This window comes from Elaeis guineensis, chromosome 7 (genome assembly GCF_000442705.2).
Source record: "Elaeis guineensis isolate ETL-2024a chromosome 7, EG11, whole genome shotgun sequence".
Taxonomy (NCBI): Eukaryota; Viridiplantae; Streptophyta; class Magnoliopsida; order Arecales; family Arecaceae; genus Elaeis; species Elaeis guineensis.
The window spans coordinates 98,522,097-98,538,337 of record NC_025999.2 but is presented as its reverse complement, the minus strand read 5'-3'; the positions used below and the strand labels follow the sequence as shown (position 1 = coordinate 98,538,337).

The following is a 16,241-nucleotide window of genomic DNA, read 5'->3' as shown; positions in this document are numbered from 1 at the left end:
AGGATAATTCCATCCCTTGTCTTACAATGGTCCCAACCAACGATGGAAAAAATAGTCGTTCACTGATTTGTTACGGTCAACCTAATTTAAAAGCCATATTGTAAATAACAAGGGAAGACCAAGAGAGGACGTTATATGCAATACTAACAAAATCCTGGATCCTTTATAACCAAGTTCCATCCCTTGCATTGATAACATCCTATTTGATCATTCTGGTTATTTTGGTGATCATGTATCTCCATGGAAAGCTCATCCTCCTAATTTCCAAGATCGGCTGCACAAATTGCCACCAACCAGCATGGTCTTTAAAAATATACCACAATATAGTTCGGCAAACAAAGAGATGTTATACATAATAACAATTATTAGCTGATCTATAGTAAATTTTAAATGCTCAGGAGGTCCAGCCTTGGGGAAGATGCATTAGTTCAGGATGACATAAACATCTGCTGTTACCAAAATGAAGTTCATTGACTGCTCAAACAAAATAAAAACTTTTATGATCCTTTTTTGCTAGTTTAGCTCCCAGTCTACCTCAGGTTAGATAGCATTATCTTCTTCCATGTCAAACATCATCCAGATCTCATTTACCCTACCACTGAACTCAAATGGTGAATTGTACTGAGCAACAGTATAAACAGATGTTGGATTTACTTTCTGGCCTTTGTCAACTGCAGAGGCCCAGTTGGAGCCTTGCAGACTGGTGTAGAGGGCGGCCGCTTCCTCTCCAACACTGGAATCTTGCACAAATCCTCCAAATTGCCTCACAGCTGCATATATGACCCCCCACTTCTGCACATGGAGGCCCTCAGCAGGAGGTGGATTAGCCTGATTCTTCTTTGGCACGTAGAAGCTTACGATGAATGAAGACGCACAGAAGGGTCCATCGCTAGGTGAGACTTGGGTGATCACCGGAGCAGTCATCTCTATCTTTTCCCCATACTCATTTTTTCCGTCAATATAGTCGAAGAGTCTGTGAAATGAATGATGGATTAATGTTAACAACATCAGCTGACCAATAGAGCAAAACCATTAAGACTGGTCTACCATGCTATAACCTCAGACAAAGGTTAAATTTAGTGAACCACATCATGGACTACTTCTAAGCCGTGTCACTCTCCTTTTAATTCTAATTTTTTTAATTATGTTTATCTTCCTTTACAATCACAAACTAAGGTTTGATTTGATATATATACTCTACAAAAAAGGCCATGTAACAGAAGTCAGAACCTTAGCTGTGTGCCTGAAATAAATTACTTGTTGTTGCGGCCAATCCCCTCGTCGCCTGATCGCCGGGAACGAGCGTCTGCAAAAGAAAGTCCGCACTGACCGAAGGCGGCTTCGGCGGGGACCCTCCGACGTTCAAGTCAGAGAGGAGACTAGGCAACAGTGAGAAGAAAGCAAAGAACTCAACGAGAGAGAGGGTGCAAGCCTGTGTGTTTTCGGAAGGACCTCTAGCACTGTAGCCTTCCCCGATATATATAGTGGAGCGTAGTATGGCGCCGTCATTAATGGCACAGACAATTGAAGAATTGTCAACTCACTGTAGACTGTCAGAGTTACCGTGAAAGTGCCACATCACCGTGGGGCTGTCAAATCACTAGGGTTGACAATGCCCTAGGCGGGATAATGCCCTTAGGCGGCAGTGCCGCATGCTGCTGTCAGGACTGATAGTCTCTGGCAGTAGTACGGCGATCGGAGGAGCCGACCGACCTTAGGTCGGTGGCCAGCTGAGTGGCGTCGGGTGGAAATTCGGATCCCTCTGAGGTCAGTCGGGCACGTCGCGGGAGTCGGCTATTGGACCCCTGGTGCGGTCGGTCGGGAGGGGGGAAAGGTCTGCCTGCCCGCCGACATATCCTCGGTCGGTAGAGAGCCATCGATCGGTCGGTAATGGCATCCGACGATCGGTCGATCGGTCGGTCGGTCGGTCGGGTATGCCCGATTATAAGTCGGCATGAGCGGGGTAGGTCGGTATTCTCCAACAGTTGCCCCCCTCCACTCCTGAGTCGGACGGCGCGCTGGCAGATGTCTTCGTTTAGACAGTAACGTCGGGCGAAAAGGAGTGGATTCATTGTGTGCCAAGTTCCGACCGTACCGCGGGTCGATATGATGTCAGGCATCTCATGAATGCCGAGCGATTCGCTGGGTCAGATGTCCAGTCGGTGTCAGATGTCCCTCCCGTCGGCGTCAGACGTCCTGCAGGTGTCGGATGTCCCGCCGGTGTCGGACGTCCCGTCGTGTCAGACGTCTCGTCCCATCGGGAAGAAAAATCGTCGTTCCCGCCGTCCCTTCGGGGATACGAAACATCGCGGCCTTTACGCCACGTGCGTGCGGCCATTGGGACGGGTTCGTTGGAGCAGATGGAATGATGTGGCTCAATCTGAAGATAGGTGCGTCGAACAGTCGGCTGAAGGACGGCTCGGATGACGCCACGTGGCAAGATCTGGAGATTCCTCGTTGGTCGTGCCTTCATCTTGACCGTCGGGGGTACTATATATACAGGGTCGCCCCTATTCAGTTTTTACCCCCCCCATTTCGCTGTCGAGACTCTGCCCGTGTAATTCCAGGTACTCCATTTTCCTTCGTTTCAGATTTTCTTCTAAGGACCTTCCCCATCTTCTCCGCCTTCTCGCGATCCACTTCTTCTTCTTGTTTTGTTTTAATCCATGGCCAGAACATCCCCACGAGGTGGTCGGTCGGGAGAGCCGACTGACGACACTCGGTCGACCCCGGAGGTGGAGGTCTCTTCACTTTCGGGGCCGAACGTCGACCGGCTCCGGGAGCAATATCGCATCCCGGGACAGTTTCGGCTGTTCGCCCCTGGTGCCGACGGTCGGGTTAACAGCCCGCCTGAGGGCCAGGTGGCCTTCTACTTGGAGGACCTCCGGGCCGACCTTCATTTTTCGATCCCAGAGTTTGTCCGAAACATTCTAGACTATTACGGGCTGTGCCCCGCACAACTCGCGCCGAACTCAGTTCGGCTAATAGTCAGCTTTGCGCTTCTATGTCGGCTTTTGCCGACCGATCCTCGATTTCCCTCTTCCGAGCTTTCTTCGTCCTCCGACCCCACCCTAAAGCCCGAGGGTGGTGGTACTTCAATCCTCGGAAGGGGCTTTCCTTCATCACTGATCTTCCGTCGTCCATTCACGGTGGAAGAACCAGTTTTTCTTTGCGTCGTCTTCCACTCCTTCGGGGTTCCCTGTCCGTTGGGGGAATCTCCGAACCGAACCGAATGAGAACAGTCGGGTGGAAGCCAAAGATCGGAGGACTTCCACCGGCTAAAAGATATCTCGGTGCCGAAGCAGAGGGAGCTCGTCACCGAGCAGGCCTGTACGACGCCGGCCTCAGCCCGATCCCTCGCTTAGGTCAGTTTTTTATTTTTCTTCCTCTTTTTCTTCTTTTTGTTTCTTCCTTATGGTACTGACCGTCTGTCGTTGTTTGCAGATATGCCGCCGAGATCACGATTGACGGCAGCCGACGTATGTTAGTACGCGTCCGAAAGAGGTCGGCGCAAGGGGCCGGACCGTCGCGGCCTCCCAAGAGGCCCCACGTAGCTCCGCCGAGCGAACCGACTGGGTCGGGGGCGGAGCCCGTCATCGCACTGTCGGCGCCGACAGTGCTTGTCGAAGTCCCGTCCGAGGGACCGTCGGGCGAGGGCGCCGCTTCGCCCGAAAGAATGGTGGCTGAGTCGGTAGATGGCACGCCGGCCGCCAGCAGGCAGAGGAGGATCGGGAGGAGGCTCACGAACCCGAGCGACCAGCGCCCGCTGCTGCTGCACCGTCGGTCGAGACTCGGTCGGGCTCAAGCCTGCCGTTGATCTCCGACATCAGGGCCTGGGCGTCCGGTCGAAGGAAGGCCCCCATGGCGTCGGACGATGAAGGACGGTCGGCCGACGGAGGATCGACCAACTTCCCACTCCCCGAAGGTGCGTCGGGCCTGGCCAACCATGACTTGGCCAGGAGACTATGCCAGGCGCTCCTTCTTCCTGCCGACATCAAGGCGATGAAGAACCAGCGTGTCTCCGACATGCTGTCTTCATTCTATCCGATGATGATCGGGTAAGCTCCTCTTTCCTTTGCCTTCAATGTAGTTCCTGTAAGTTTGGTCCCTTAACGGTTGGTTTTGTTTTGTGCAGCTGGTCTTCAATATATCCGAGCTAGAGGCCGGATACCGGAAGTTCGGCGACATGAGCACGGCTTGGAGAGACAAGGTCGCGGCCCTTGAAGCCGACAAGGTCATCCTGGTCGACCAGCTGCAACAGTCGGTCGAACGGGAGGGCCGACTTGAGGGGGAGGTCTCCCGACTTACGGAGGAGGTCTCCCGACTCAAGGGAGCCTTGGCGACGTCGGAGTCGGAGCTGCAGTCGGCCAGGGGCGACGCGAAGAAGAAGTCCCGGACCGTTCGTCGGCTTCGGCACGAACGAGATAGCTTCGCCAAGAGCTGGAGGCCGACCGCGAGCAGCTCCGAGTAAGCCTCAAAAATCTTGCTAAGGCCGAAGAAGGTCTGTCCATCGCCCAGGCCGACGCAGACATCGTGAAGACCGAAGCAGAGTCGGCGAAGAAGGCCATAGGTCGGGCCGTCGAAGACTTCCGTGACTCAGAAGAGTACCGAGAAGAGCTTCTGGAGAGCGGCTTCCTTTCGTATCGGGTCGGGTACGAGGATGCTCGGGAAGCCGTTCGAAGCCTGTACCCGGAGCTTGATCTTAGCGGCATAGTTCTGCCAGAGTCGGAGGCCCCAGCTGCGGAGGAGACAGTCGAACCAGTATCGGAAGGCCTTTCCACCAGGGCGAAAGTCGAAGAAAACGCAGAGCAGACTACCGAAGATCAGGCGGCCCCGACTGCCGAAGCCAGAGCGAGTTTGCCGACCGCCCCCCGTCGTTATCCAGTGGAGGAGGCCGACTCTGATGATTAGTCAGTTTTTTGTTTTTCTTTTTTGCTTTCGCTCCGGCTTGTATTCAGGCTTCGGCCCCACTTTGTAAAGCCCATTTTGATCTTCAATGAAATCAAAGTCTTGGACTTAAACTTTTTTCCTCCGCTTGTCTTTCTCTTTTCATGTGTTGTGGAATGCATTCGAACACGTAAGTCGCTAACCCATATAGATCACTTAGGACGTTCGGCAATTCGTGCCGCTACGAAGGTAGAACAAGTCCCGACTTTGGATCGGCCTTTCGATGGTCGAGGGCCTAAGTCGGACGTCCTCCGCCCGACTGTGAGTCGAAAGCCGACCGATCGTCGGATAAGACTTGGCAGTCGGGTCTATTTCAATGCATTCAGTCAAATGTCGTCCGACGTGTTTAGTCGAAGAAACGATGATAAGTCGGACCCGGATACCCTTGTGTCGGGTACTGCACCACGTGATATACGGTGGTAAGCCGAATATCCCCGACCGATCGTGGCTCGATCGGTGAGTCATGAATGCGACAGTGGTCGCTTCGTGTGATAGACGGTGGTAAGCCGAATATCCTTCGACCGACCGCAGCTCGGTCGGTAAGTCACGACGGCGGTCGCGCAGGCATTTCGCCTTTCTTTGGTCGGGGCTCGATCGGTAAGTTAGCCGATCGTTTGGCCCGAAACTCTAATCGTAGGAGTGTCAACTCCCGTTGTTGTGGACAGTCCGGCCCTTGTGAGCGTCCGACACATCGTCGGTGATCGGGCCGTCAGTTCCATGTGGTCATTAAGTTCGAGTCGGGACGTCGGGACTCGGCCTTCCTGGCAAGCGCCGATCGTCAGTCGAAGAGTGAAAACTCCGAAACATGGAACTGGATTTGCATTCCAAATGAACAGGTACAAAGTTCATTGGTGATACAACTTCAGGTTGTCGGCATTCCAAGTCCGGAGAATCGGTTTTCCTTCCAGAGTTTCCAGTCGGTAAGCCCTTGGCTCGTAGGTGTCCACCACCGTGTAGGACCCTTCCCAACTCGGAGCCAGCTTCCCTTGGTCCAGGGGCTTCGAGACTTCTGCCTTTCTCAGGACTAAGTCCCTGGCTGAAAAGCTTTGGTCTGACCTTGGCGTTGTAATATCGGGCTACCTTCTGTCGGTATGAAGCCATGCGAAGTTGAGCTTCGTTTGTAGTTCGGGGAGGAGGTCTAGGTCGGCTCTCCAGCAATCAGAGTTGTCCGGCTCTTGATACCGCTCGACCCTGGTAGATGGCAGCCCAATCTCGAGTGGTGTCATCGCCTCCGTCCCATAGGCCAAACTGAAAGGCGACTCTCCGATCGGAATGCGGGGGGTCGTTCGGTAAGCCCACAGAACGGAGCCCAGCTCGTCGACCCAGAGGCCTTTGGCTTCATTTAGTCGGGTTTTGAGCCCGTGTAGTATGGTCCGGTTGGTCATCTCGACTTCGCCATTGGACTGCGGGTGCCCGACTGAAGTCAGTCGATGCGTGATGTGAAACCTCGCGCAGAAGTTTTTGAAGTCTTGGTTGTCGAATTGTCGCCCATTGTCGGTGATAATGGTATGCGGCAATCCGAACCTGAAGATGATGGATTTTTGGACGAAGTCCTCCATCTTCCGTTCGGTAATCTGCGCCAGGGGCTTGGCCTCCACCCACTTGGTGAAGTAGTCGATGGCGATGACTATGAACTTTCTTTGGCCCGATGCTGGAGGGAAAGGACCGAGAATGTCGACCCCCCACTGAGCGAAGGGCCATGGAGCGACAATAGGAGTGATTTGGCTAGCCGATCGGTGTTGTACGTTGGCGTACTTCTGGCATGGTTCACACTTCTGAACCAACTCAGCCGCATCCTTCCTCATGGTGGGCCAGTAGTAACCCTGTCACAGGACTTTGTAGGCTAGGATTTGCCCCCCAAGTGACTCCCACAGATTCCTTCGTGTACTTCTCGGAGAGCATAATCTGCGTCGGTCGGTCCCAAGCACCTGAGTAAGGGAAGGGAGAACGACTTTTGTAGAGTCGGCCATCCATGATCACATATTGGGAGGCCGACCATCGGAGTCGTCTGACCTTCGTGGGATCTTCAGGGCTGATCCCGTCGGTCAGGAACCGAACAATCGGATCCATCTAGCTTGGTTCAGCTGTCAGTTGTAGCACCTCTTCGACCTGGTTGACACTCGGCTGCTCGAGGCTTTCCACGAACATCCGGCCCAAGGCGCAGTAGTCGGACGTCGCGAGCCTGGAGAGCGCATCGGTCCGAGCATTTTTCGTTCTGGAGATGTGGGAGATCTCGAAGTATTCGAAGGGCACCACGAGATCTTTTACTTTTTGGCAGTATTTGACCAGGGTCGGATCTCATGCTTCGAACTCGCCTTTGATCTGCCCAACGACCAGTTGGGAGTCGGAGAAGACTTTGAGTCGATCAACCCCGAGCTCCAATGCTAATTTCAAACCCGCGACGAGCGCCTCATATTCGGCCTGATTGTTGGAGGCCTTGAAGTCGAATCGGAGGGCGTGCTCAGTAACCACCCCCTCCGAGTTGGTGAGCAGGAATCCAGCCCCGCTCCCTTAGCGTTTGAAGCTCCATCGATTGCAGTAGCCAGGTGGAGACGGGTCTGGCTCGGAGACCGCGTCTCGTCCCGGGTCTACACCTTCCGACCCTTGGTCGGCCGTCGGGCATTCGACGATGAAGTCGGCCAGGACCTGGGCCTTTAAGGCAGGTCGCGATCGGTACTGTATGTCGAGCTCGCTGAGCTTCATCGCCCACTTCGCCAATCGTCCCGATGTATCCGATCGGCGCAATATCGCCCTCAGGGGCTGGTTGGTGAGAACCACAATGGCATGCGCTTGGAAGTATGGACGGAGTCGCTGTGCGGAGACGGTCAGGGCGAAAATCATCTTTTTCATCTTCGAATATCGAGCTTCAGCGCCGCAGAGCACTTTACTGGTATAGTAGATAGGCTGATGGGTTCGGCTCTCATTTTCTCGGACGAGCACCGAACTGACCGCCTTAGGGGAGGTGGCCAAATAGAGATACAATGTCTCCCCGACCTCTGGCTTCACAAGCAACGGCGGGGATGCCAAGTACCTCTTTAGATCCTCAAAGCCCGTTGGTACTCATCCGACCAAGAGAAGCCCTTCGCCTGCCTCAGAGTTTTGAAGAACGGGAGGCACCTTTCAGCCGATCGAGAGATGAACCGGCTGAGAGCGACGATTTTTTCGTTCAGCTGCTGGACCTCCTTCTTGGTGTTCGGATGGCGCATGTCGATGATTGCCTTTATTTTCTCAGGGTTAGCCTCGATTCCTCGCTGAGAAACGAGGAATCTGAGAAACTTCCCCGAGGTCACCCCAAAAGCACACTTAGTCGGATTCAGCTTCATTCGATGTTGTCGTAGAGTGCGGAAGGTTTCTTCGAGATCCTGGACATGATCCGAAATCTGCGCACTTTTCACCAGCATGTCGTCCATGTATACTTCATGTTGCGCCCGATCTGGTCTTTAAAGACCTTATTGACAAGTCGTTGGTAGGTGGCGCCGGCATTCTTCAGCCCGAAGGGCATTACTCGATAGCAGTAGAGGCCCTTGGGGGTCACGAAGGCAGTGTGCTCCTCGTCTTCGGGCACCATCCGAATCTGGTTGTACCCGACAAAGGCATCCATGAAGCTGAGCAGTCGAAATCCGGACGTCGCATCCACCAGCTGGTCGATCTTTGAAAGTGGAAAGCTATCTTTTGGACAGGCCCGATTCAGGTCGGTGTAGTCAATACAAATCCTCCACTTCCCATTGGCTTTCTTGACCATGACAACATTGGCGAGCCAATCAGGATATGTGGCTTCTCTGATGAAGCCCGCCTCGAGCAGCTTGTCCACTTCTTCGTCGATGGCCTTCTGTCTTTCGGGAGCAAAAGACCTTTTCTTCTGCCTCACCGGCCTCATCGTCGGGTCGATGTTGAGTCGGTGGGTTATTGTCTCCGGGGGATGCCCGACATATCTGCTGCCGACCAAGCAAATATGTCGGCGTTGGCCGTCAGCAGCTCTGTCAACCATTGCCGTTCTGGATCGGGTAGTTGAGACCCGACCCATACCTTCCGATCGGGGTTTTTCGCTATCGGGATCGACACGAGCTGCTCGACCGACGAGCCCCGTTCTTCCTCCTCTGGTTGGTCTAGTTTGTCGATCGTCAGGGAGCCCCTCAACTCGTTGCTTTGAGCGGAGATCTGGAAGCATCGGCGAGCGAGCTGTTGGTCTCCGTGCATCTCCCCGACTTCATTTTTGGTCGGAAACCAAACCAAGAGATGGTATGTTGAGACAATTGCCTTGAGGGCATTTAGTTCGGGTCTTCCAAGTATGGCGTTGTAGGCCGAAGGCACTTGGACGACCGCAAAAGTCAAATGAACCGTGCTTTATCGTGGTTCGGTGCCTACCATCACGGGTAGGGTAATTTCACCTTCCATCGCGACGGCGTCTCCGGCGAAGCCTATCAAGGGCGTAGGGACCCTCTTGAGTCGGTCGGTTGATAGTCGCATCCGGAAGAAGGTCGAGTAAAACCAAACGTTCGTCGAACTTCCATTATCTACAAAAAAATTTTTACATCGTAGTTCGCTATCGTTGCCGAGACAACAACAGCGTCATCGTGGAGAGTTTGGATGCCCCGAACGTCTTCTTCCGTAAAAGTAATCACGTCGTCCGGGCGCAGCTTCTTCGTGGACTCCCCTCCAGCAGACGTCCCCGGGCCGAGTCGTTTGGAAATCATATTGATGACCCCGGCCGTCGGCTGATTAGTGGTCGCTTCTTCAGTCGGCTGGGGTCGTCGGTCGGCCACTGGTCGAGTCGGCGGGTTTCTCCAAAATTTATCGAGATACCCTCGACGGATGAGAGCTTCGATCTCATCCTTAAGCTGGATGTATTGCTCGGTATTGTGGCCGTGGCCCCGGTGGAATCGACAGTACTTCCGTCGGTCGAGGCCTTTTGCCTTCAGAGGCGGAGGCCGTCGCAGGTACTCTTCCCCTCGATCTCCATCAAAATCTGCGCACGGGGAGCAGAGAGAGGAGTGTAGGAGTCATACCTGGGGCGTGTCGGCCTTGGAGTCTGCCGTCGGGGCAACTTCTGGTTTCGTCGCGGAGGCAAGACCCGACCATCGATCGGGGGCCTGCTAGGTCCGGCGGGGTCCCGACCCTTCCTTCGCTTCTCTTTTGAGCCCTTGAATTCGGTCGAGCGTCGGTCGGAGGCTCCTTCGTCCGTGCGCATGTACTTGTACGCGCGCTCCAATAATTCGGCATACGTCCGGGGAAGGTCTTGTCCAGGGAGTAAGTGAACCGGGACGCCCTCAGCTCCATTTCATGGCCGAGATGGCCATGTCTTCGTTGAGGTCCCGGACCTCAAGCGTGGCTGTATTGAATCGCACCACGAAGTGTCGGAGCGTCTCATTTTCTTCCTGTTTGAGGGAGAAAAGGCTGTCCGACGTTCGCGTGGTTTCCGACTGGTGCTGAAGTGAGCCACAAAAGAGTGCTCGAGCTGTCCGAAGGAGTGGATACTTCCCGATCGAAGATCGGAGTACCAGACCCTGGTAGCTTTGCAGAGCGTGGCGGGGAAGCCGATGCAAAAGAGAGCGTCGGTTGCCCCCTGAATCATCATGAGAGCTTTGTAGCTCTCCAGGTGGTCGATTGGGTCGGTGGAGCCGTCTTAGGACTCCACGTGCGGCATCTTGAACCGACTGGGGATCGGTTCGTCGAGAATGAGTCGGGAGAAAGGTTGGACGGTCTAGAAGTCGACGTCGTTTGAAGACTTCTGCCCGTCCACCTACAACTGTGCAAGCCGACGGTCGATTTCCTCGAACCTGCGTTCGTAATCGTCCGTCCGTCGGTGCTGGGAGACCCCAGGAGTGGAGTCTCCGGAAGATTTTGAGAGGGAGGCGGACGGCGTTCGCGGTCGCTTCTCCTTCCTCGCTCATTCCAGCTGGGAGGGAGAAAGCTGTTGGGACCGATGGGCATCGCACCGCGGCCGCCCCTCCTCCTCTCTGTGGGAGCACTGTGGCAGGCGCTCCCGCGGAGGCGACAGAGATCGACGCGGGCGTCAGCGACTGCTCCTGGAGGGCATCGGACGTGCCACCGGTTGCTCGGTCGGTGATGGCGGCAGCCGTACCGGCTGTTGCTGGAGGCTTTTGACCGCGTCCGTCAGCACGGTCATCTGCCGTACGATCGCCGCGATCTGCACCTCCGTGGTCACCGCAGGGTGCGGAGAGCTGGGTTCCGCCGCAGAGGGTGGAGGAGAGGCCTCTTCCCGGCGGGAAGAGCGCCTCGCCGATCCGGTGACTCTCGATCGTTGAGCTCTTGTCTTTGTCATTAGTGTCTACCCCCCTACCTGGCGTGCCAATCTGTTGCGGCCAATCCCCTCGTCGCCTGATCGCCGGGAACGAGCGCCTGCAAAAGAAAGTCCGCACTGACCGGAGGTGGCTCCGGCGGGGACCCTCCGATGGTCAAATTAGAGAGGAGACTAGGCAACAGTGAGAAGAAAGCAAAGAACTCAACGAGAGAGAGGGTGCAAGCCTGTGTGTTTTCGGAAGGACCTCTAGCACTGTAGCCTTCCCCGATATATATAGTGGAGCGTAGTATGGCACCGTCATTAATGGCGCAGACAATTGAAGAATTGTCAACTCACTGTAGACTGTCAGAGTCGCCGTGAAAGTGCCACATCACCGTGGAGCTGTCAAATCACTAGGGTTGACAATGCCCTAGGCGGGATAATGCCCTTAGGCGGCAGTGCCGCATGCTGCTGTCAGGACTGACAGTCTCTCGCAGTAGTACGGCGATCGGAGGAGCCGACCGACCTTAGGTCGGTGGCCAGCTGAGTGGCGTCGGGTGGAAATTCGGATCCCTCTGACGGTCAGTCGGGCACGTCGTAGGAGTCGGCTATCGGACCCCTGGTGCGGTCGGTCGGAAGGACGGGAAAGGTCTGCCGACCGACATATCCTCGGTCGGTAGAGAGCAGTCGATCGATCGGTAACGACATCCGACGATCGGTCGATCGGTCGGTCGGTCGGTCGGGTATGCCCGATTATAAGTCGGCATGAGCGGGGTCGATCGATATTCCCCAACACTTATCTTGAAGCAAAAAAAAAAAAAAGCGAGTTCTCATACTATTGTTGATGCAACATTGTACATGATACTCTTGTCGATCTTTCATCAAGGAAGAGAAAAGCAAGCTCTGACGTGATGCAATAAATGAGGGATTTGTGTGTTGCATGTTTGAAATAGGCTCTTGATATTGAATCTTAAATCCAGTATACATGAGGGCTAATTTCCGTTTATTGAGAAGTCAACTCAAATCCAAATGCTGAAAAACCCTATTCATTTTTTTCATTTGAAGACACAAGTGCACAAAACATGCATAAAAGACCACCCCATCAAAAGAAGCAATCAAATCTTACATCATACTAGGTGATATTGATTCTCAGTGAGAGCCCTGTGCGTTAAGACAGCCGTATATTATACTACGTTCTCAGGGAGCAGAGTATCTTGTCATAGTCCTATGAAATATTTGTTAATTACGTCTACGCCCAAGACATGTATGACAAAAGTCCCTTCGTGCTATTCAATTATCCAAGATCCAATGCATGTGATTAAAAGTTAAAATTACTAGTCTGCAAGAAAAGAAGATAGATAAGATAACCAAAGAAAAGAAAGGGTGTTCGGAATTTCTCACTGTAGAAATCCGATCCGGGTGGCGTTCACGAGGGATATATCTTCTATGGAGGAGGTAGACATCCACACCGGCGAGTTGTATCGGCGGATCTCGTACCCATTTCCTTTGTCTATCACGTCGTACGAGGGGCACTCGATGCGCTCGCACGTTGGAGGATAGGATCCCAGGGTGGCCGCCGACCCATCAGCGGCCGATGGCGATGGGAGGGCAACGTTGGCGAGGAGGAGAATGGAGATGATAGACGATAGCGCGTGCCGGAGACTGGTGGCCATGAGTACTGCTGCAGACCGTTTCACTCAATCCGAATCCCATTCCATTCGTGTCCGAGTGGTAATAAAAGGAGAGGCGAGCAGCTCCGGATAAGATGGATGGATTGAAGCCACAAGCATAGTCCTTGGATTGTAATGGAACTGAGGAAGGACGGAATCACAAAATTGTGACCGTCATTCTATTTGCGGATATGGAGCAAGTGTAATGGCACTGAGGAAGGACGGAATCACAAAATTGGGACCGTCATTCTATTTGCGGATATGGAGCAAGTGGAGTACTGTTGTGATTTGGGACAAGTTGAGGGGTCTTAAGATCTAAAGAAAGATAACATGGCAAGATGCGGCTAATAAGGTTCCACGTTTGCTGGTTCTACACCACGAGTTGATGGCGGATAAAGGAAAATACGAGAAGGAACATGGGTTAACAAAATTTGCAAAAGTTTGATGGTGATCGGGGCTGAAAATAGCCACCAAAAACTTATTAAAGAGTAGAAGGTTACAGGTCTGAAAGATATTACACACAGTTCAGCTGACTTGCAGCATATACAAACAAAACAGACGCTGAAAAAAGAGATCACAGAAACAAAATTTGCAAAATGACAGACAGTGAAACGACATTGCGACTTGATTCTCTTCTCAAAGTTCGTACCCACGAACCCAGATCAACAAAATGTCGTCAGATGTGATTTCCATACCAACGCTGACGGAGTTTCTTTGCTTTTTTTGGTCATTTAATGGCTACTAACATTCTATGTCGATGGATGGGGGATCTTGTTTTACTGCCAAAGATCATTTTTAACAAGGGCTGGGACTAGGAGGGTAGAGTCACGATACATTTTATATCTGTATCAATAATTGTTGGAGTAAGTCAATCGAATCCCGATTCAAATCAACCGATCTTCGACTTTGACTCAACAACGACTGACCGACCGAACATACAATTCCGACTTTACATCAGCTGATTGAACAAATCACATCAATTCATAATCGGTTAACCGACAGATAGTCGGCTATTATTAATGGACAGCATACGACTTGGTCAACCTTCGATCTAGGACCATCGACATATCAGAATTACTTACCAATGATCACTCGGATATTCTACCGACATATCAATACTACCGATATATAGTCGGCCAATCTGTTCAACATACTGTAACCGTTATGAATGGTTATCGACTACGTGTCATGATAATTAGTGGGAGTTAACGACCCACTAACTCCACAATTATAGTTCGATAATTTAACGCCATAAAAAGCGAGACCACGTGCTCGACGGTTACATCAGAATCATTTATAAAAGGAAGATAAGTGAACAGCACCGATAAGATACTTCTGAGCCAGAGCTTTGCTACTTTCGACATTCAAATCTATTATTCATCAATTTTCTCTTTGACTTAAATATCGGAGGTCCCCGTCGGACACAACTTCGATCCGTGAGGATGTTGTTTTGTAGGTGTTCATCACCGGTGACAGGCGATAGGGAGTTGGCCGCAACAGATTGACGCATCAGGAAGGAGGATAACCACAATCAACCATGTTGAAAATAAGAGCCCAGCACTCGACTGGATCGACGAGGCACTCTTCTTGCCGGAAAGATGCTCCTCCCCCACCTCCAGTAGCAGAGCCTAGTTCCTCGCATTTTGTGGTCACCATAAATGCTCAGATCACTGCACTCGTGCAGCAGATGAACATTTTGACAGAGGCAATCAAAAGCCTCTAATAACAACAAACTCAACAGCAGCAGCAGCCGCCACCGGTGGCATAGTCGGTGCCATCCAAGCACAGCCATCGTTCTCTACGGCGATCACCTTTCTCCTCCCCAGAACGACCGTCTCGGCATTCCCATCGAGACGAACAACCACGCTCTCGGCATTCTCGCCGTGCCACCCACCATTCGTGGCGTTCTCTCTCTCCTTTCTTGTGCACACAGTATTAGGAAGGAGAAACGGCCGTAGACACCTTTTGTCTCTCCTTCGAACTCATCGGGAGGTTCCATCCCCAGAGTTTCTCAGCAGCGGCGGCTGGATGACTATGAATACAAATTTCAAAAAATTGATCATCAGCTAGCCCGACTTCAGGTGGGAGGTCGGAAGTCTTTCAACGACTACGACTTCCACACTGCCCAGTCTCTCTCTCGGTGCATCCTCGATGAACCGATTCTTCTCGGTTCAAGATGCCGCAAGTGGAGTCATACGACGGCTTCACCGACCTCATCAACCATATTTCGGCTTTCACTGTAAAAGCCAAACTACTGACTATATCTCGATACAGAATCTACCTCGATTTTTCACTGTAAGAACCGACACCAATCATACTGGCTTTCACTGTAAAAGCTGTAATACTGACTATGTCTCGGTACCAAATATACTTCGACTTTCTACTGTAAAAGTCGATCATAGTCGAAAGACTATTATGCCGACTTAGTCCTAACTAAGTAGAATATTATGTCAATATGACTAAGGTCGGATTGAAATCATACCGACTTGACTACGGCCAATCGAAGGATGTTCAGCTTGCCATCAATTATCAGATGACTTGACGTACAAACCTGACTAAGCATCAGATGTAGGGTATTTCGACTTATCCTAATTCTTATAAGTACGTCAAAAGAACTATGCGACTAATGGATGATTCTACAAATCCTATCGAATGTTCGGTTCGTCGATTGATATTTGGTAGCTAAATAATTACTTTACATTACAGACAAGCAAAACAAAGAGTCTGGACTTAGAAAAATTTTTTCATTCATTGCAAAGAGAAGATTACAAAATTAGACCGAAGTTTGATTACAAATGTTTGATTACAAAAAGAAAAACAAAAATACACCGATCAAGATTTGTTGCCATCCTTATCTCTTTGCCCCAATGTAGCATCGGAGACTTGGACCACTTCTGGCACAGTCGGTGTTCCAGCTTGGGTCGGCAAGACTTCTTCTTTAGCAACTCCGTCTTCCGACCCTGGAGGGACAATGCTGCTCAAGTCAAAGTCCGAGTATAACTTTCTGACTGTATTTTGACCGTCCTCATACCCGACACAATAGGAGGCAAATCTACCTTCGAGGATCTCCTCCTTAAATTCTTCTGAATTCTTGAAGTTCTCGATCGCCCGGCTTAAAGCCTCCCTCGCCGACTCCGCTTCCACCTTCGCCAACTCAGCATCGGCCCATGCGGAAGACGACTCCTCTTCGGCCAGTGCCAACCTTTCCAGGCTGGTCCGATGTCGTCCACTTTCGGCTTCGAGTTCAGCAATACATCCGTTTCGTTCCCATCGAAGCCAGTGGATGGAGTGTTTCTTGCTCTTGACCTGCAACTCAAGAGCCACAATATTTTGACGAGCCGACTCAAGCTCGGCTCCAAAAAATTTCAGGTCGTCAGTCAAAC

General features: G+C 52.0%; 1 protein-coding gene across 1 annotated transcript; it reads right to left on the bottom strand.

Moving 5' to 3' along the window:
- Positions 1-346: 346 nt before the first annotated feature.
- LOC105048157 (uncharacterized) lies at positions 347-12,962 on the bottom strand. The gene is made up of 2 exons (XM_010927370.4): positions 12,590-12,962; positions 347-973 (listed from the first exon to the last, which is right to left on the bottom strand). Exons 1-2 carry the CDS (start codon positions 12,859-12,861, stop codon positions 541-543), a joined length of 705 nt encoding a protein of 234 aa, XP_010925672.1. The 5' UTR covers positions 12,862-12,962; the 3' UTR covers positions 347-540.
- Positions 12,963-16,241: the final 3,279 nt, after the last annotated feature.